Raw genomic sequence first — 21,527 nt, 5'->3', positions numbered from 1 at the left:
TTGCCCAAGTTCCATTAATTTGGGAGAAAATAACTCATTTTATTTAAATTGAACTGGGTGTGTGTTCTGGCTGCAGTAGTCTTTTGCAGCCAGATGCTTTAAGATCACTGTGTCAACCATTTGTGCAGCTCAAGAAATAGCATGAGAAGGTAAAATGGTGATTCTATTAACAAAAGCAAATATGGTTTTCATGGAGAAAAACAAACTAGTTCCAAATCAAGGCAAACTACTGACAGCAAAAAAGATAGACATTCAAGATAAAAATGAACTCTCACCACATATTGTAATTCAGATAGAAAGATAATTTGTCAAAAAATGCCTAGTTGCTTAGTCAACATCCGTTGAAAACAACCTATTTCAGCAGGATGATTCAAAATATGCACTTCATATACAATACTAAAATACAACTATATTACATAAGCCTTCCTAAAATCTTTTGTATTGCAACTGTTGAAATGTCGCATATAATGAGTCTTTAGATAGAAATCCCTTCCCGTAGGAGCTCATTACTTATACTCCTAAGGTGAAGAGCAAGACATGTATGGATGTCTTATAGCCTAAACTATCAATTCATATCAATGTTCTCTGAAGACTGTCTGTAACATTACAAGTTTAGCCAAAAATGACTATTGATGCAGCACGGTGTGTCAGTGGTTAGCACTGCTGCTGCCCAGTGCCAGGGACCCGGGTTCAATTCTGTTCTGGGTAACTGTCTGTGTGGAGTTTGCATTCTCACCATGTCTGCGTGGGTTTCTTCCGGGTGCTCCAGTTTCCTCCCACAGCCCAAAGATGTGCAGGTTAAGTGGATTGGCCATGCTAAATTATCCCTTAATATCCCAAAGATGGGATGTGTAAGTTAGAGGGATTAGCAGGTAAATACATTGGGCTCCAGGGATCGGGTCTAGGTGGGATGTTCTGTCAGAGTCGGTTCGGACTTGATGGGTCGAATGGTCTTCTTCTGCACTGTAGGGATTCTATGAACTGTTATTTTCATTTCAGTAAAAGGTTGTGTTACATCATACACAATCATAAAACAAAATCAATTAAATAATCATTACTTACCCAGTCCTAATAGATCGATGTTGGATGGCGCTATCTTCTGAGGGCTCATTCTGGTGTCCAATTGATCTTTCTTCTGTCGTTAAAAGCAAATAGGATTTAATAAAAGCTTATTAAAATTATCGTAAAGAATTGTTACATTCAGGTTAACATTTGGACCCATTGAAAGATCATATTCTTTCATTCTGGTCTTTTTATATCCACATGCAATCCTCTCTTTTCCCACTACAACACATTATTTTCAACAGTTTCCTGACTAACAGGGCCGCAAGTGCCAGAGTTTTCTTTCTCAGTCAGAAGAGCGAATCTACAGCATACTATCAAGGTGCACACTATATTGATACAATAAAGTTACATTTGTACAACACCTCTAACTGGGGGAAAAAAAATTCCAAAAGTGCTTTGAAGGATGTAACAATAGACTCGTGAGTACAACAGGGAAAGTTTGCAGATATAAGCAAAATTGTGCAGAAGTATGGAGTGCCTACATCTAACCGACAGTACCTTTGATCATCCCTAAAAGGAAGAGACAAAGTGGGGTGAAGTGATTTGAAGAGGGAGTTCCAAAAGATGAAAGCTCTACCACTAGCTTGGAACTGAAAAGGTCAGTTAGAGGAATAAAAGGCTTGAAATGTGTATGATGGTTGACAAAGTCACAGAATTAAGTTGAGCAAAGTGACAAAACAAATCTGTAAATTAGGTTAAAGATTTGAAAATGAATCTTCTGGGGAACAGGCAATTAATTACCTTGACAAGGATTGGAGTAACAGGCAAACATCACATTATTAGCGTAGGATAGGATAGGAGTAATGAAACTTTGGATCATTTGGAATTTATGGTGGATGGTGGACAAATCAATAAGTCCAGTGATTGGAATATATGGTTGTGACTGTGGCGGATTTGTGGAAATGGACAGAGATGTCGCAGTGACCAAAGCAGAAACATAGAAAATAAGAGCAGGAATAGGCCATTTGGCCCTTCGATTATCTTGTTGGCTGGCCACAAGCTCTTTATTGCGAAGATTGCTAAACTCATCATAGAACTGTATTATCCTTTTATGTTTTAAACCACACATTTACAATGAAATAAGTTGCAACCATATTTATACCAGTGATGTTCTTGGAAGATGAACAATGAACTTTGAACTGTTATTGCAATGCAATTCCCCATACAAATATTAATGGAAAAACAGAAGCACTTGAATCTCAAACAAGATTTTCACATCTGAGAAGAATCATTAGAAATCGCAATGAAATTCTGCACACACTCAATTTTAAAAAGGAAAGTGGTCAGTGTTTCATTCATAAACCAACCCTTTGTCTAGACTACAAATCTATGCATTGCTTTGAAGGGAAAATACAGACAAGATGCATTAAGGCATCCCAATTTTGGCAATAAACAACAGTAATATGATGGCAGCATGTAAGCTACTTTGGTACGGAACAGCACACAGAGTATCAGAACAATGGATCTTACAGATTCGCACATGAGGATGACTTGACAGAATTCATGCATTGCACAAAGCCAAATTTGGGTGTTTCTTTTCCTTCCAGGAGCACAGTTTGCTAATATAAATGGGTGACACGGTAGCACAGTGGTTAGCACTGCTGCCTCACAGCGTCAGGGACCCGGGTTCGATTCCTGACTTGGGTGTCTGTGTGGAGTTTGCACATTCTCTCAGTGTCTGTGTGGGTTTCCTCCGGGTGCTCCGGTTTCCTCCCCAAGATGTGCAGGTTAGGTGGATTGGCCATGTTAAACTGTCCTTTAGTGTCGAGGGACTAGTTAGGGAAATGCATGGGGTTATGGGGATAGGACCAGAGTGGGATTGTGGTCAGTGCAGACTCGATGGCCGAATGGCCTTCTTCTGCACTGTAGGATTTTATAGATTCTATAAATGGCTTGATGTGAAATAACACCCCTGTTCAAACAAAAAGGGAGAGGGAGAAAGAAGCTATCTAATTTTACATCAGTAATGGGAAACATCTCAAGACAATAAGCTGCAACAAAAGTAACTGTCACTTGTAAGCGTTAATCGACAATAACCAACATGGATTTATTAAAGGAAAATTGTGTCTTGCAAACTCAATTTGAATCCTTTGATGACATAACAAAAGACAATAGAAGGTACTGCAGTTGATGTTGTGTATACATATGAACTTTCAGAAAGCATTTGATAAAGTTATTGTAGATTAATTTCTTCCAAGTGACAGTTAATTTTGTCTCCAGATGTTTGCCCACCACTGAAGACTGAAGAGTTTGTAATGATCTAGTTCCCCCTCCCAACCCCCTCACTTTATTGAGCAATGGGTGTTCTTTCAAATCAAAAGTATTGTAATAGCAACTGTACTCCTGGGAAGAAAACAATCCACCAATTTTATGAAATTGTGCAATGCCGAATTCTGGCACAACATCCCGGTGTGCAAATCTGTCCACATAATAAACATGTTACCGAGGTTGAAACCCATGAGATTAAAGAGACAGTGGTAGCATGAATACAAAAATCGATCAAGAAAGAAAGCGAGCAGTGAAGAACAGTTATTTGTCAGACCGGAGGCAAGTATACAGTTATATGCCCCAGGGATCAATATTACAACCACTGCTCTTTTTGATATATATTAAATAATCTGGACTTAGCTATAAGGAAGAATCATTTCAAAGTTTGTCGATGACAACACTGCGCAATGTCATAAATAAGCAGTGAGGAGGATATTGGCAGACTTCAGGGAGGCATTGGCAGAAGGTAGAACACGCGGCAGTAAAATTTACCAGGGACAAGTGGTGCATTTTAGAACGAACATAACAGAAGAAATAGGAGCACGAATTGGCCATTTGGACCCTCCAGACGGCTCCATCTTTCAACAAGATCGCAAGTGGCCTCAACACCACTTTCCTGCCTGCTCCCTCGATTTTCCTTTAGTTCAATACACTCAATGACTTGGCCTCCACTGCTATTTGGGGTACAGAATTAAAAAATTTGTGACTCACAGAAAAAAATTCCTCATATCCCACTATTTAAAAGAGGGAGAGAAAATACTGACAATTACAAACCTGTTGGTTTCACATCAGTAAGAGGGAAAAGAGGAAAAATGTTACAAAGAATCTGATAACTGGACACTTGGAAAATAATGATAATATTGGGCAACGAAGTTATGCAAGGGAAATCATGTTTGACAAACCTGTTGGAGAGTTTTTTTTAGGATGTTATTTGTAGCTTAGATAATGAAAAATCAGTGGATGTGTTGTATTTGAATTTTCAGAAAGCTTTTGATAATGTTCCACACAAGGGGTTAATAAACAAAATTAGAGCACATAGGATTGCGGGCAAAATACAACTTTGGATTGAGAATTGGTTAACAAACAGAAACGGAGTAAAATAAACGGGTGAAATGTTACTATAGTAGGGTACCGCAGTGAAATGTTACTATAGTAGGGTACTGCAGGGATCATTGCTTGGGTCATAACTATTCACAATCTATATAAATGATCTGGATGTGGGGACCAAATGTAAGATTTCCAAATTCGCTGATGATGCAAAACTAGGTAAGAATGTAAGGAGGATGCAAGGAGGCTCCAAGGGGGTTTAGACAGGCTACTTGAGTTGGCAAGAACATGGCAGATGGAATTCAACACGAATAAGTGTGAGGTTATCCACTTGGTAGAACAAACAGAAAAGCAGAGCATTTCTTAAATGGAAAGTGTTTGGGAAACGATGAGATCCAAAAAGAGACCTGGATGCCCTTGTTCTTGAGTCACAAAGCTACCAGGTAGATTCAGTAATCAATTTGGAAGGCAAAGGGTATGTGGCCTGCATCGCAAGGAGATGCGAGTACAGGAGCAAAGATGTCTTGCTGCAGTTGTGTAGAGCTTTGCTGACACCACACCTGGAGCATTGTATACAGTTTTGATCCCCTTTAGGAAGGATGTACTTGTCAGAAGCTAATTCCTGGGATGGCAAAATTGCCTTATGAGGAGAGATTGAGAAAACTGGGTCCGTTTACTGTGGAGTTTAGGAGAATGAGAGGTGATTCTCATTCACACTTTCAAAATCCTGACAGGGCTCGAAAGGGGGCAGGCCATTTAGGACTGAGATTAGGGGAAATTCCTTCACTAAGTGAGTGATGAATTCTCTACCCCGAGGGCTGTGGAAAATCAGTCATTGACCATGTTCAAGACAGAAATCAATAGATTTCTGGATAATGACCTCAAGGGATATGATGATTGTAAGAAAAATGGCACAAGAGGTAGGTAGATGATCAGCCACCATCTGTCTTAATGGCAGAGTAAACTCGAAGAAGGGCCTGCTCCCATTTTCTATATCCCTATCACTCACCTTATTCTGAAACTATATCCCCTTGTTCTAGATTTCCCCACAAGGGGGACCTGAAAAGAGGCAGTACAGGCTAAATGGTAGTTTTAAACAGGATACACAAAGAGAGAGGCCTGAAGTTTATGTCTTGAAGGTGGCAAGACAAGTTTAGAAGACTATTTAAACAGTATATACAATCCACAACTTTAAAGAGTAAGGGTGCAAAAAACAAAACACAGAAATAATGCTAATCTTTCATGATTTATTAGTTGAGCCACAGCTAAAGAAATACTATGGACAGCTTTAAGCATCACACTTCAGGAAGGATGATGAGGGTACATATGAGATTGATTGGGCTGTGGGGGAAATATATACCAAGGTACATGGGGGTTTAATAATAGACAAATTACCAAAAAAATAGGCAGCTAAAGAACAGCCATCCTACTTGTCGAGAACAAAACAAAGAAAGAGGTATATGGGCTTTAAAGAGATCCTGGTGCAGGAACTAAAAGCCAAGATACAGGAGGTCAGATTTTATAGGAAGGTGAAAGCGAAAATAAAATCAGCCCATGAAAACTAAGTGGTCAGTGTAGTTTATTTCCAACTGTCACTTGGTTCCTTTGCTATCTCCAAAATAAAGCTGCATAGCGATTGATAAGTGCCTTCTTCTCACCAAATATTTCAGTACACCTTTGCAGAAGATGGAGAAGCATATGCAAATGATGTCAAACTCAGATCATGGGAGATCTCATTAACATGTGGGATAGGAGGAGTAGCATGCCATGCATTTCCAAGTCAGTTACAGTTCAACATCAATGCTGATCTTCGACATCAACAGCACTTTCCTCCATTCCTTTAGTATCCAGCAATCTATTTGATCTTGGTCATGAAGATTCAATGAATGTGTATCCACAGCCTTCTGGGGGTACAGGATTCCAAAGATGCACAAACCTTGAAGAAGAATTTTCTCCTCTCCTCTTTCTAAAAGAATCTCAAGACCGAGAATCACCCTCGCAGCATCTATCCTACCAGGTCCCTTAACAATTTTTAATGCTTCAATGAGATCAACCCTCATTCTTTTAAGCTCCAGAAAACAGATAGAGTTGACTCAAGTTTTCCTCATTGGAAGACTCTTGCATCCCAGAAATCAATCGAGTGAATCTTTATTGCACCCACTCTCAGACAAGTTCATCTTTCCTTAGGCTGGGACACCAAAACTGTGCACCATACTCCAGGAGTGATCACACCTAAGCCAACACCTGTGAAATAAACTGTAATGTGACATTTGCCGTTCTAATTGCTTGCGGCACTTGAGTGTTTCCTGCCTGTTCTCCATAACCCTTCAACCCATAACTAATTAAAAATCTGTCCATTTCCTCAAATTTACTTAATGTCCCCAGCATCTACTGCAACCTGGGGCAGTGAATTCCACAGATTCACAACTCTGGGAAAAGCAATTTCTCCTCATCTATTTTAAATCTGCTACTTCCCTTTCCTAAAACTATGACCTCTTTTTCTAGATTGCCCCACAAGAGGAAACATACTCTCTACTATTTTGTCCTTCTCCTTTATCATATTCGATACCTTCGAAACTCAGGCCTAAACTGCTTAATTCCTCAATCTCTGGTGTCATTCTGGTGAATTTGGTGGGGGGGGGGGGGGGGGGGGCGCACAAAACTATACACAATACTCCCAAGTGTGGTCTCATTAATGCCTTGTGCGTTTGCAGCAACTCTATTCCATAGACTGCCTTTACTGCAAAGGAGATTTACCAGGATGCTGCCTGGTTTGGAGGGTAGGTCTTATGAGGAAAGGTTGAGGGAACTAGGGCTGTTCTCTTTGGAGCGGGAGGAGGTTGAGGGGAGACTTAATAGAGGTTTATAAAATGATAGAAACATAGAAAAACTACAGCACAAACCAGGTCCTTCGGCCCCACAAGTTGTGCCGAACACATCCCTACCTTTTAGGCCTACCTATAACCCTCCATCCTATTAAGTCCCATGTACTCATCCAGGAGTCTCTTAAAAGACCCTATTGAGTTTGCCTCCACCACCACTGACGGCAGCCGATTCCACTCGCCCACCACCCTGTGTGAAAAACTTCCCCCTAACATTTCCCCTGTACCTACCCCCCAGCACCTTAAACCTGTGTCCTCTTGTAGCAGCCATTTCCACCCTGGGAAAAAGCCTCTGAGAGTCCACCCGATCTATGCCTCTCAATATCTTGTATACCTCCATTAGGTCTCCTCTCATCCTACGTCTCTCCAAGGAGAAAAGACCGAGCTCCCTCAGCCTATCCTCATAAGGCATGCCACTCAAACCAGGCAACACCCTTGTAAATCTCCTCTGCACCCTTTCAATCTTTTCCACATCCTTCCTGTAATGAGGCGACCAGAACCGAGCAAGTGGGGTCTGATGAGGGTCTTATATAGCTGCATCATTATCCCCGGACTCCTAAACTCAATCCCTCGATTGATAAAGGCCAGCACACCAGACGCCTTCTTAACCACCTCCTCCACCTGCTGTGCTGGGGCCGATTTTAGAGTCCTATGGGGATAGATAGAGTGAACGTTCAAAGACTATTTCCTCGGGTGGATGGAGCTATTACAAGGGGGCATAACTATAGGGCTCATGGTGGGAGATATAGGAAGGATATCAGAGGTAGGTTCTTTATGCAGAGAGTGGTTGGGGTGCGGAATGGACTGCCTGCAGTGATAGTGGAGTCAGACACTTTAGGAACATTTAAGCGGTTATTGGATAGGCACATGGAGCACACCAGGATGATAGGGAGTGGGATAACTTGATCTGGGTCTCAGATAAAGCTCGGCACAACATCGTGGGCCGAAGGGCCTGTTCTGTGCTGTACTGTTCTATGTTCTATTAGCAACGAATGCCAAAACTCCATTTGTTTTCCTTATTATCTGTTGTATCTGCTTACTAGTTTCTGCAATTCATTATTGAAATCACTAAAAGCTACTGAAGAGGTACAAAACAAAATTGGAAATACCAATGCAGAGGAGAGCATTAGGCACATTCCTAATTAGCTTTTAAAAGTGGACTATAAAATAATGCTGAGAAACTGGTAACTTGTGAGCCAGTAACCAGCATTTGGATTTCAACATATTCATTAACAGTGAACAATATATAGGCAACCAGTTATTTACTTATTTTCAAGGGTTTATTCTAATAAAAGCTCAGCAGACACCACAATTATTTTTCACAATGCTAGAATTGTGCCTACCTTGGACAAATGTGCTTTCCAGGATAAATCGCTGAAAAGGATTACTGAAGCAGTATGGCAGTTATTTAATAACGTGGGAAAAATCTGGCTATATATACATCATTAACACTTTCTGTCCATGTTAAACTCACTTCATTAACACAAATGCCAAAAATGGCACCAACTATCAGCAGGTATCTGAACTCTGCTACTGAAATAACAGTAAAGTTTATTTAGTCACAAGTAAGGCTTACATTAACAGTGCAATGAAGTTACTGTGAAATTCCCCTAGTCGCCACAGTTCGAGTCAATGCACCTAACCAGTGTGTCTTTCAGAATGTGGGAGGAAACCAGCCTACCTGGAGTAAACTCACGCAGACCCGGGGAGAACGTGCAAACTCCACACAGTGACCGAAGCCGGGAATCGAACCCGGGTCCCTGGCACTGTGAAACACAGTGTTAACCACCTGTGCTACTGTGCCTCCCCATTGTGCAAGTTTTATTACAATTAGAACATGAGAATCAGGAGTAGGTGTAGGCCATTCAGCCCTTTGAGCCTGCTCCACCATTCATGGTGGATTATGGCTAATCTACCATGGCAACACCTTCTCACACTATCCCAATACTCCTCAATTCCCTTAATATCCAAGTAAATCAAGCACTGTTTCGAATATATTCAATGACTGAGCACGACAGCCTTCTAGGATAGAGAATTCCAAATAACACAGAGTGAAGAAATGTTTCCTCTTCTCAGTCTTAAATGATCAACCCATTATTCTGAGATTATAATCCCCTAGTTCTAGATTCCTCACACAGAGGGAGAATCTTCCCACTGTCTAAACTGTCCAGCTCTAAGAATTTTCTATATTCCAATGAGCCCACCTCTTATTCTTGTGAACTCTCCAGAATTCAGGCCTCGTCCACTCAAATTCTCCTCAAGGATAATCCAGTCTAGTGAGCCCTCACTGCATTCCTTCCAAGTATATTCTACCTTAAGTTAGCAAACCAAAACCGCACACAGTACTCAAATGTAGGTATGTAGGAAACTGCTTCACATTTATATTACAATCGTTTTGTAATAAAGTCCAATTTTATTGGGGTCAGTTTAGCTCAGTTGGCTGGACAGCTGGTTAGTAATGCAGAACAATGCCAACAGTGAAGGTTCAATTCCCATACTGGCTGGGGCTATTCATAAAAGCCCACTTGAGGTGTGGCGATCCTCAGGTTAAATCAGCCTTTGGTCACCTGGCCTATGATGCCTTTTTAAAGGCCAACATATGTGCGCTTTTGGAATTATGTGCTGTGTCTGCTTTACTGATCAAGGTGGTCAAGAAGGCAAATGGGATGTTGGCCTATATCGCAAGGGGGATAGAATATAAAAGCAGAGATGTCTTGCTGCATCTGTACAGGGCATTGGTGAGGCCGCAGCTGGAATACTGTGTGCAGTGTTGGTCCCCTTATTTGCGGAAGGATATATTGGCCTTGGAGGGAGTGCAGAGAAGGTTCACCCGGTTGATACTAGAGATGAGGGGTGTTGATTATGAGAGACTGAGCAGATTGGGTTTGTACTCGTTGGAATTTAGAAGGCTGAGGGGGGATCTTACAGAGACCTATAAGATAATGAAGGGGCTGGATAGGGTAGAGATGGAGAGATTCTTTCCACTTAGAAAGGAAACTAGAACTAGAGGGCACAGCCTCAAAATAAAGGGGGGTCAGTTTAGGACAGAGTTGAGGAGGAACTTCTTCTCTCAGAGGGTGGTGAATCTCTGGAATTCTCTGCCCACTGAAGTGGTGGAGGCTACCTCGTTGAATATGTTTAAATCACGGATAGATGGATTCCTGATCGGTAACGGAATTAGGGGTTATAGGGATCAGGTGGGTAAGTGGAACTGATCCACTTCAGATCAGCCATGATCTTATTGAATGTCGGGGCAGGCTCGAGGGGCTAGATGGCCTACTCCTGCTCCTATTTCTTATGTTCTTATGTACTTTCAGTGATTCGTCTTCAAGGACACCTAGGTCTTTCTAAATACCAACATTTCCCAGTCTCTCCCATTTAACAAAAATCTACTTTTTCTATTTTCCCTTCAAGGTGCATAGTTTCATACTTCACCACGTTATATCCCATCATACTTCCTGCACACTCATTTGCCCTGTTTATATCCCTCTGCCTATCTCTCCAGCATCAGTAAACTTGGAAATATTACACTCAATTCCCACATCTGGGAACATTATAAACAAGCACTGATCTTTCAGCACCACATTACTTATCACCAAGAGGCCCTAAGGAGGTCCATTTAGTCAGTTCTATTTTCTGCCCTTTTTCTAATACTCAATCCATGCTAATATATTACTCCAATCCATTGAGCCCTAATTTTGTATTATAACCTTGTGTTTGACACTTTATCAAACGCCCTTCGAAAATCCAAATACACTACATCGAATGTTGCCCCCTTACGCTATTCTACTATTTACATCCCAAAATAATCTACCAGATTGGCAAACATGACTGTCATTTCATAGATCCATGTTGACTTAGCATAATCATGTTACCTCACCCGTAATAATAGATCCCAGCATTGTCTCTACTACAATAAATTAGGCTAATAGCCTGTTGTTCCCAGTTTTCTTTTTCCCACCTTTCTTGAATAGTTATTTGCTGCATTTATTAGTTTCAATCCATGGAATCTAGGGAATTCTGGAAAACCTAAATTATTACATCCACTATCTTTTATTTTAAAACCTTAGAATGTCGATCACCAGATTAAAAGAATTTGTTGACCTTTAAACCTATTAAATCAAATAAAAGTGCAATTTTGGTCTACTTACTAAGGAAGGATATAAATGCATTGGAGGCAGCTCAGAGGATGTTTACTAGATAAGTATCTGGCAAGAATGAGTGGTCTTATGAGGAAAGGTTGGACAGCTTGGGCTCATTTCCACCAGTTTAGAAGAGTGAGGGGTGACATGATTGAAGTGTACAAGATCATAAACGGTATTGACAAGGTGGATGTGGACAGGACTTTTTCCTCCTGTGGGCAAGTCCAGAACTAAGGGGCACAGTTTTAAAATTAGGGGTCACCCTTTTAGAGATGAGATTTTTTTTTTGAGGGTTGTGTGACTCTTGAGCACCCTTCCTCAGAAGACAGTGGAGGAGGGGGGGTCACTGGATATTTTAAGGCAGAGTTAGATAGATTTTGGTTAGACAAGGGAATCAAATGTTAATGGGGGTCGATGAGTGGTATTTGAAGGATAGAAAGATCAACCATGATCTTATTGAATGGTGAAGCAGACTCGAGAAACCAAATGGCCCACTCCTGATCCTATTTTGTATGTTTGTAATGCCGAAATCGCCAACATCAAACAGGCGTGTTTGAGTGAGAAAAATATAACAAAATAATTAATGCTTTGTGGGGGGAGATAGGGCCTGTATCATACCTTTTTGCAAACAACTTCTGAGAGATTCACTTGATTTCTATATTAATTGCATTATATTTTATATGTAAAACTAGTTTATGTTGACATTAAAATACTGAATATGGCCATTTCAATAGGCATCTGGTCATCAGAAAATGGATAACATAAGATAACAATCTATACAAGGTTTACTCAAAATCAAAATGTCTATTTTAATAAGCACATACAATAGCTCATTATTAAAAGGGAAAGGAGTCAGAGGACAAGGAAAGTGAAACAAAGTAAAAACAGAGAAAGCAAGAGAAAGCGCTGAGAATAAGGCACACAGTATTTGGTACAGTCCCCAAGACTTATAGTGGGTGCATTGGTGTGAAGGCAACTTGCCTGCTACACGTGATCAATAGTATAACAGTATATTCCTTTGATAGTACTTCCTTTTAAACAAATTTGGTTTGCAGAATCTATTAAGTTTATCACCTGATCTTGCATCTTCTGAAATTGTTCAGTCCAGATTTGAGCTCGTTTTGATTTTCCATCCTTTGATTGCTTTTTCTCAGCCCTTGGAATCACTATTAGTATCTTGTCAGATGTTGCGGGCTAGCCAAACTCTCTTTAGAAATATTATTTCTTCTCAACCGCTTAATATCTTTTGACTGAACATTTTTCACTTGCTCATCAAAAGCCAGTAGTCCATTAAGATTACCAGTATGCTACCATTCTCGGTAATGTTACCAGAATGCTCTGCAGATTGGAATACAAATCCCATCAAGTAAGCCGGGGAAATTTAAATCTATTAAATTAAATAAACCTCGAATAAAAAGTTAGTCTGAATAATGGTAATCCAAGAGACTACCGGACCATGGTTGAAAACCCATCAGGTTCACTAATGTCTTTTAGGGAAGGAGGTCTTCTGTCCTTACCTGGTCTGGCCTGCATGTAACTCCAGGGCCTCAGCAATGTGATTAGCCTCTTAACAGCCATTTGAAGTGACCTAGAAAACCACTCTTGTATCAAACCGCTACAGCAAAGTTGAATATTATAATCAAACGGATCAACCGGAATCAACAAAGGCACACCCAAGCGACAATGAAAATTCTCCTTACTGACAAAATTGGTGGAGTTATTCCACATGCTAGTCAAGCCCAACAGTCATACATAATGAATCATAACTCTCAGCCAAAGTCCCAAATTCCTCCATTAACACACATGATTATGTCCTATTCCACTGGCTGGACAGATTCAACAGAAGTGGCAGTGGCACAGTGGTATACAGTCAGGAAGGAATTGAACTGGAGTCAACATTCACTCTGGATTCCATGAAGACTCATGGCAACAGGTCAGACATGGGAAATGAAATCTCCTGCTGATTACCACATACCAAACACCCTTGGTTGATGAATCAGTATGTTGAAAATTTCTTGGAAGAAACACCAAGGGTAACAAGGCCACGGATAGGGGGCTTCAATGTTCATGACAAAAAGTGGTTCGGTAGCACCACTATTGACCAAATTGGCCAAGATCTATAGGTGATATCTGCCAGACTGGGACTGCAGCAGGTGGTAAGAGAACTAACACAAGGAAAAAACCTGCATGACTTCATCCTCAACAATCTACCTGTCACAGATGCATCTGTCTGTGATACCATTGGCAGGAGTGAGAAAATGAAGCTGTCTTCATGCTGAGGACACATTCCATCATGCTGTGTAGTACTACCCCCATGTTAAATGGGATAGATACAGAACAGATTTAACAGCTATTAACAAGGCATCCATGAAGTATTGTGGGCCACTAGCTGCAACAGAACTGCATCCATTCACACTCTTTGCCTATATCAGTGTTATTAAGAAGCTCAACACTGTCCAGGGCACAGCAGTTCACTTGTTTTGCACAACCATCCAAATTCCATTATGCAAGACTAAAGAGTCATCCTTAGCAAGACAAAATGCCTTCAAAATTAAGAGACTCGTCCACCAATAAGTTCGAGATCCTCCATTTAATAATTAAATTTCTATGCATTCCATCCCTATTCAGTGTAAAACTCTTTACCTTAAAAACAGCTGCACCCCCCCCCCCACATTATACATGTCCCTGTAAATTTCCCAAATACATCCATACATATCCATGTGTACAGTATGCATAGCAAGTTTCTCGTTTCTTATGGAGTCTCCAAGTCCTCGATTTTATTGTCAAAGCCCTTGAGCATTTCCGTGCAGTGTTTTTAGCTTTCTATCTTGATGCCTCAGGCTACCTGTTGCTTATTTTCAAGTTCTGCCATTACTTCCCCTGTGGTTACATCACTTCAAGTCTTTGTCCCTTCCTTTGTTCTGAAATATCAGGTTCTATTTGCTCCAGTTGCAGCATCATTTTTCCTCTTTCGATCTGTTCTATTTTTCATCCTCCTGTTTGCTATTTTACATGTTCTCCCGCTGCCTTTTCTATCCTTTTTGAACTTAGTTCAAGTAAAGCCCACCTAAACAAAATGCACCTTCATCCAAAATTGGAGCCAATCTCCTTCGAATCTGAAATCTTCCCCTCTACAGCATCTCTCAAGCTACTGAAATATTCAACTCCTTTTCTTCGACACTCTGTATGCAAGAGTGGAAATAATTTAAGAAAACTATCGTGAAAAGTTGGGGTAATCCATTTACACTGCTTCAGGTTCCAAACATTTTATCATCATTCATTCATAGGATATATATGCTCCTGGCAGGACCAACATTTATCCTACTAGGAGTTACCATTATGGAAGTGACGGTGGGTCACCTTTTTTGAACCACTGTGGTGAAAGTGCACCAGCAATGCTGTTGGATAGGAGGAGTTTGACATTGCGATGAAGATACTTAACCAGTTGCATGCTAGCTCAATGAAGACAAGTCACAGCATTCTTTACCCCTGTTTAATTTACTACCTTGAAATAACAACCTCTGATACATTACCACTATTTGAACTGGTGGAATATTAAACAAAGGCGAGACCTTTTTTGCAGGCTAAAACAGTCATTATATTAACAGTTGTTTGGTAGTAAAGAACTTGAGTATTGTTGAAAAATGATATTTTGTCAAAACTTTTCATCTTGCACTCATCAGGACAATCGCAGGAATACCAAAATCAGAAGAACAAATTTATACTGTACGAGAAGTGGGTGCATTTCTTCTCCGTATAAAGTTGCTGTTTCCCCTCATACTGGATGTCTTGCAATTGTCCTGATGAGTGCAAGATGAAAACCTTTGACAAAATGTCTTCTTTCAACAATATTATCGAAAAAGAAACAGACATAAGAATTGGTTGATATCATAGTTGATACAACCCAAATACCAAACGAGTTATCCATTCCAATGTATATACAAGTTTGGAAAATAAAGTTCTGATTATTGGCAATTCAACAGTTTATGTTCAGGCATCCTTCTAGCCTGGAGTTAATTTTAATTGAATCATTTATGGAAAGCAAGTTGCATGGTCACTGAAGCTTTCCTTTGACAGTAGATTGAACTGCAGAAACTGATCAACTTTCTAAATAACACATTTTACAATTATGTTTTTAATACTACCTAATCAGTAGCGGAGGATGCTTCATATCTTTTGTAGATGCGAAGTTAAAGCTTAATATGTTCAAAGATAAAAGTAGCTAATATGCCATTTAGTCCTTGCATCCTATAGCAGCATGTACATGTATGTGCATGATCAAGTTATAACATGAGGAAAGATCTTTTCCAAGATTTTTTTTTTCTAGGCTGCCATTAGTAGTTCAAAATAGCAGCGATTTGTATTTAATTTAAACTTGCACCAGGAATCCACACATTTGAAATAATTCTCATTAACCACATTAAAATTGTTAAACTGAAGTTTCACCGAAAAAAATACACAAAATCAGACATCACTATACCAGAGTAAACCTGCACATTAGGGATTGTAAGGGACATCCATCAGGTTTCCTTTTTTAATTTAAAATTCTAAAACAAACCTGTACATGCAGCAAACTGGCAGAGCCAATATCTTGGGATTGACTGTATCTCATGCAAAAGTCTCGATCTTTGTCCTCACCTGGAATCATGTCTAATTCTGGACCTGTCAGCTGGATGTGTTTGTTTGTTAGACTTCCCAGCTCACTGCCATCCAGGGATTAAGTGAGGGCTGTACTTCGTGATCTGAGATCTGCTATATTAGCAGCCTGCAAAGGGTGAGAAGGCCGTATTTAGGCAGCTCATTGAGCTCGAGAATGCCTTGCTTCTGCTCCACTTTGATGGATTCCGAGATGGCTGATAAGTCCAAAGCACAGTCTGCAGACTTTGCCACATTCAGGGCAGGTGATGCTTGGAGGGTCAGGCAGATGAATTGCTTGGAGGTTTGTGTACCCCTCTGACCTCTTCACTGACCAACTTCACCTCTGCGAGCTGAAGTATCTCAGTGGGTTTGATGTCTTCCCTCCATTTTGGTTGCTCACAAGTCAGGGTTTTCCATGAGTTGGCAGGGATGTTTCCTCTTCTCAGTGATGCTTTGAGGACATCCCTAAAGTGTTTCTGCTGCCCTCCTGGAAATCTCCTGCCCTAATGAAGTTCCAAGTGGAGCAGCTGTTTTGGGAGTCTGGCATCAGACATGCAAGTGCCATGTCTCGCCTGGTGGATCAGTTTTCAAGTGATCAGTGCCCTGATTCTGGGCATGTTTACTTTGCCTTTCATGTCACCAGAGGATTTTGTAAAAGTCAGCACTGGCAGTATTACACCAGTGCTTCAAGATGCCAGCTATAGATTATCCAAGTCTCTGAAGCATACAGGAGTGCAGATCATTGCTTCCTGGCAAACCATGACCTTAGTCTTGAGTTTGAGATCATAGAAATCATAGAAACCCTACAGTACAGAAAGAGGCCATTCGGCCCATCGAGTCTGCACCGACCACAATCCCACCCAGGCCCTACCCCCATATCTACCCACTAATTCCTCCAACCTACGCATTTCAGGACACTAAGGGCAATTTTTAGCATGGCCAATCAACCTAACCCGCACATCTTTGGACTGTGGGAGGAAACCGGAGCACCCGGAGGAAACCCACGCAGACACGAGGAGAATGTGCAAACTCCACACAGACAGTGACCCAAGCCGGGAATCGAACCCAGGTCCCTGGAGCCGTGAAGCAGCAGTGCTAACCACTGTGCTACCGTGCCGAGATCTTGGTTCTCAAATGCTATTTTCCTCAAGTGGCTCAAGGCAGTTTCCTGCCTTTTTTATAAATTATCTTCATGCCTATAGGTAGATTGATGGAGGTGAAGTACTGCAGCAAGCACGATAGAGAAGAAGTGAGGTTGGTGCTATAGGACCAGAGTGCCTGCCAGATCACAGCCAAACTGGGCGACTAATGCTCTACAGAGCGCTCTCTCGGATCCTCTTATTCTGTGTTCTGCAGCTACTCAATGTTTGAAGTCCTGAGGTGCAGATGTACAACTGGCAGTGTTCAGTCCTAGAGATACAGCAGTTTCCCTATTATTTTAGACGTTGTGTAAAGAGCAATGCATTTGACAAAAGCAGTAATTAAGTTGCTAAGTAACTGGCATTTTGGTCAATTGATTATATTTTTAATTCAATTAATAATTCTTGGGATGTAGGGATAGCTGTTGTCTACATTTATTGCCCATCCCTAATTGCCCTCGAGAAGATAGTGGTGAGCTGGCTTCTTGAACTGCTGCAGTGCGTGTTGCACTGGCACATCCACAGACCTGATAGAGTGTTCTTGAATTTTGACTCAGTGACTGGAGGTGGTCATTCAACCCAAAGCCTGCACCAGCTCTCTGCAAGAGCAGTTTCCCAAGTTGCACTCCATCTGCCCTTTCCCCGTAGCTGTGCATTTTTATTTCCCTTCAGGTGCTTAGCCAAGTCCCCTTTGAAAGCCGCAATTGAATCTGCCTTCACCACCCTTTTAGGCAGCACGTTCCAGGATACAGCTAAGGTCTCTCTCTGTTCATACATCCACTTTTACAATTGTATCCATCAGTTTATATTGATTCTCTCAACATGCATCACTACACTCTTAGTGCACAATATGCCTATCCATTTCAGTCCACGCTTTCATATGTTACTACCCTCACTGTTTTTCCAAAATACATGCCACCCGCAAACTTTGCAATTATACAATTTTTATTTTAACTTTATACTCCATTCTTAAAGTTACAAAGCCAATGCTCAGAATGGACCAGGCAAACCCAAATCCATTCCTTGCTTGCTCAAAAAACCAAATTCAAATTCCAACTGAACCCAATTAATGGTCCCCACAAGAGAGGAAAACAAGATCCATGCTGACAAGATACAACATTGCACTCACCTTAGGCTTGATCCAAGAATGGTTCATTAATAGGGAGCACTGAGTTTATGAATGAGCCTTAGAAACTTCCCTTCTGACTGACAAAACAACCAGTCACTGCTACTTGCTATGCCTTATTCCAATTTTGGATCCATGTTGCCACTGTCCCTTTTTTGCTAATGTCTATTATGTGGTACTTTATCAAATACCTTGTCAGATACTTAATAACCAGTTTCACTGGGACTCTCAAAAAAATCAATGCTGTCCATAAACTAGTTTCCTGAAATTATGCAAATTGTAGGAATTGTCAGCATATCACCATCCAGCCTTTCAAGTTTTTAAAACTACCCACTGGTGCTAAAGTGACCACAGGCAAAATTATTTTCTATTTTTAAAATAAAAGACACCAGCCATGAGTAAGTGAATCAAATTAGGCCATGTGTAATTTATTAAACTTTTCATTGATAGAGATGACATGGATCTGCTTAAATAAGTAATTTTCCTGAAGTGCAATTTCTTCCAAGTCATGTGTAGAGGTTGTTTCAAATTAGTACAATCTTTATTAATCCAAACTACATCCATCTATTTTTAATTTAAAAAGCAATTCGCACATCAGGCAAATACATCAAGTTACCTCATTTCTCCTATTCAAGGCTCACCTTACACAACTTTGCCATTTCTAAGTTTGTGAAATAAACTCAACAGCTTAGTCTGACACATTAATTGGAGATATCTTTCCTTTGCAATATTCCTGCTGGACTTTAACACTTTACAGCAATAACCAGCAATGCCCCCAGATACTAATCAGGGTTAAACCTGACAAATATGAGCACAAAAGCATAGCAAGATCACATTGATAGGTTTGGAAAAATTAGGCTTGGAAATGTGGCATTCTGCATAACAAGTATTCAATTTCTACTCTATCAACTTTATTTAAATCAGCAATGTTCTACAAACTGGAATTTACTAAACATTTCTGGATAAATCTAAAAAGCATCTCTCAAAATCATAGAATCATAGAAACCCTACAGTACAGAAAGAGGCCATTCGGCCCATCGAGTCTGCACCGACCACAATCCCACCCAGGCCCTACCCCCATATCCCTACATATTTTTACCCGCTAATCCCTCTAACCTCCGCATCTCAGGACACTAAGGGGCAATTTTAGCATGGCCAATCAACCTAACCCGCACATCTTTGGACTGTGGGAGGAAACCCACGCAGACACGAGGAGAATGTGCAAACTCCACACGGACAGTGACCCGAGCCGGGAATCGAACCCAGGTCCCTGGAGCTGTGAAGCAGCAGTGCTAACCACTGTGCTACCGTGCCCCCCAAAATAGAATTCATCTATGGAAACATCTCTCCATGAAAATTGATGGTTACATTTTTTTTTAAAGTTATCAATGAAGACCGCTTAAATCACATTTGTACAAGGAAAATGTCACAGTAATTCAAGTGAAAAAATATCTAATTTCTTGATATCAGCACCAATCATTAAACGTTTGGGCTTGCAACGGCCAGGGGCAGGGCGATGATAGACAATCAAGCCATTGAGGATAATGTGACTGACGTGGTGGACGTGGACTTCCAAAACAAAGATGCCAAATCGACTAGTGGAGTTAATCTTTCCAATACTATAGGCGCTTCTGTTGATCTCTCAACATTAATTGAGCTAGTAAATGTAGACCAGGTTTCAGGATCACATGACATTAAAGGCAGTGCCCAAGGTTATGAAGCCATGAAAAAAAGTTAGTGGAACTCCTGAAATTTCTTTTCACTCGAGATTCGGAATGGAATATAGAAAGTCAAAAGGTAACGACAAGCTTCTATAAAAGTTAATAAAGAGACCTCAGTTAGAGCGTCATGTGCAGTACTGGGATTCATATTACAGGAAAGATATTACACCTTTTGAGGGGGAACAATGCAAACCAATAAGACTGCTGCCTGGTAATGAGGTACTGCAAATAAAGACTGGAATAAAAATGGGTCTGTTTTCCTTCGCAACAAGTAATCTGCATTGCTCTATAATGTAAATGGTTAAAATTATCAAAGATTGGGATAGGGTAGATAAAAAAATGTTGTTTCTGTGAAAGATTCAAGAATGAAAGGCTATAGATATGAGATTAGAAAGAAGAAATTTAAAACAAAGAGCAGGTGAAATACCTTTGCAGAGTTATAAATCTGAGGCATTCACTTTTAGAGTAAGCAAATGGCAGAAACTATGTCAACAGTCAAGATTACACTGGGTAGGTGGTAGAATAAAAGAAACGACAGGATATGGATGGGTTTATGTGCAGAGTCAATATTGTTACAGAATGCAGGACTGAATGGACTACTTTTATGTTGAGACATCTTTTCAATAAGTCCTAATGTGCAAGTTAAAAGTTTGAAAAAGTTAACATTGTGAATAGAAACTACACTGGATTTGTGAATGTGAAGTTTCCATTTGACAAAGCAAATTTTGTATATTTGCTCTGGAAGGACTAAAGCAAAGTATCAGATAATAGTGTTTATTTGCCTGGTGAGTCATCCTTTCAACTATTTTGTGTACAATTGCACAGTCATCATCCATCATTATTAGGCAAAAGGCCCTATTAGCAGAGGGGTCAATCGCAAAGGCACCTTTTATACATATTAAGTGCAGCGACTATTTTCAGAAATTCAAACAATTAAAAATCAGCTGCTCAAACTTAGTAAAATACAACTAAGTGCCGTAATGATGTGTCTGCACGTAAGTGACAATTTTAGCTTTTTTTTTTCCACGATCTCTGCTTCTTGGGTCAGGCAGCCTGCATCGATGGTCAGGTTAGAGCTGTGTAATGGAGGCACCTCACAGTAGCTTGTTCCGCTCATCATTGCACAGTGAGCTGCAGGTGGCAAAGTATGATGTACAACTTTGTCTCACTAGTCACATATTTGATGACAGCAGCCAAATAAACTGGAACTGTGCTGCAGCCAGTGTAGTTACTCCACTTCAAGAATTGGCGGTGCAAACAGCTGACTGGGATCCTAACACATCTTGACTTTCGCACTGACAGGCTGTACACTGTTTACGGAATTGACCCTGGAATTAAATCCTGTGGGACACTAAAATCACTTTGAAAATCTGTCGTTTTACTTTGTCTTTTCATCCATGTTTAATCTAGTTTATTATCCTTCCTTAATCCTCATTTCAAATATGTGCCTTTTACTGGTTTATAATTCATGTTTTTAAAGCTGAAGTTGAAAAGAACCA

At 40.5% G+C, this 21,527-nt stretch overlaps 1 protein-coding gene across 6 annotated transcripts in view; it reads right to left on the bottom strand.

Moving 5' to 3' along the window:
* smap1 (small ArfGAP 1) overlaps positions 1-21,527 on the bottom strand; it is a 252,271-nt gene that overhangs the window by 93,962 nt on the left and 136,782 nt on the right. For all 6 annotated transcript variants that reach the window (XR_013497795.1, XR_013497794.1, XM_078213304.1 and 3 more), the window contains one exon: positions 1,063-1,135. Coding sequence is in view for 4 of the 6 variants with exons in the window: in XM_078213304.1 (XP_078069430.1) it covers positions 1,063-1,135 (73 nt within the window). In the remaining 2 variants the exon portion in view is untranslated. The remainder of the gene's footprint in view (positions 1-1,062; positions 1,136-21,527) is intronic.

This window comes from Mustelus asterias, chromosome 5, assembly GCF_964213995.1.
Source record: "Mustelus asterias chromosome 5, sMusAst1.hap1.1, whole genome shotgun sequence".
In the NCBI taxonomy this organism is placed as follows: domain Eukaryota; kingdom Metazoa; phylum Chordata; class Chondrichthyes; order Carcharhiniformes; family Triakidae; genus Mustelus; species Mustelus asterias.
Note: the sequence above shows the minus strand (reverse complement) of the source record. Positions and strands in the feature narration are given on the sequence as shown.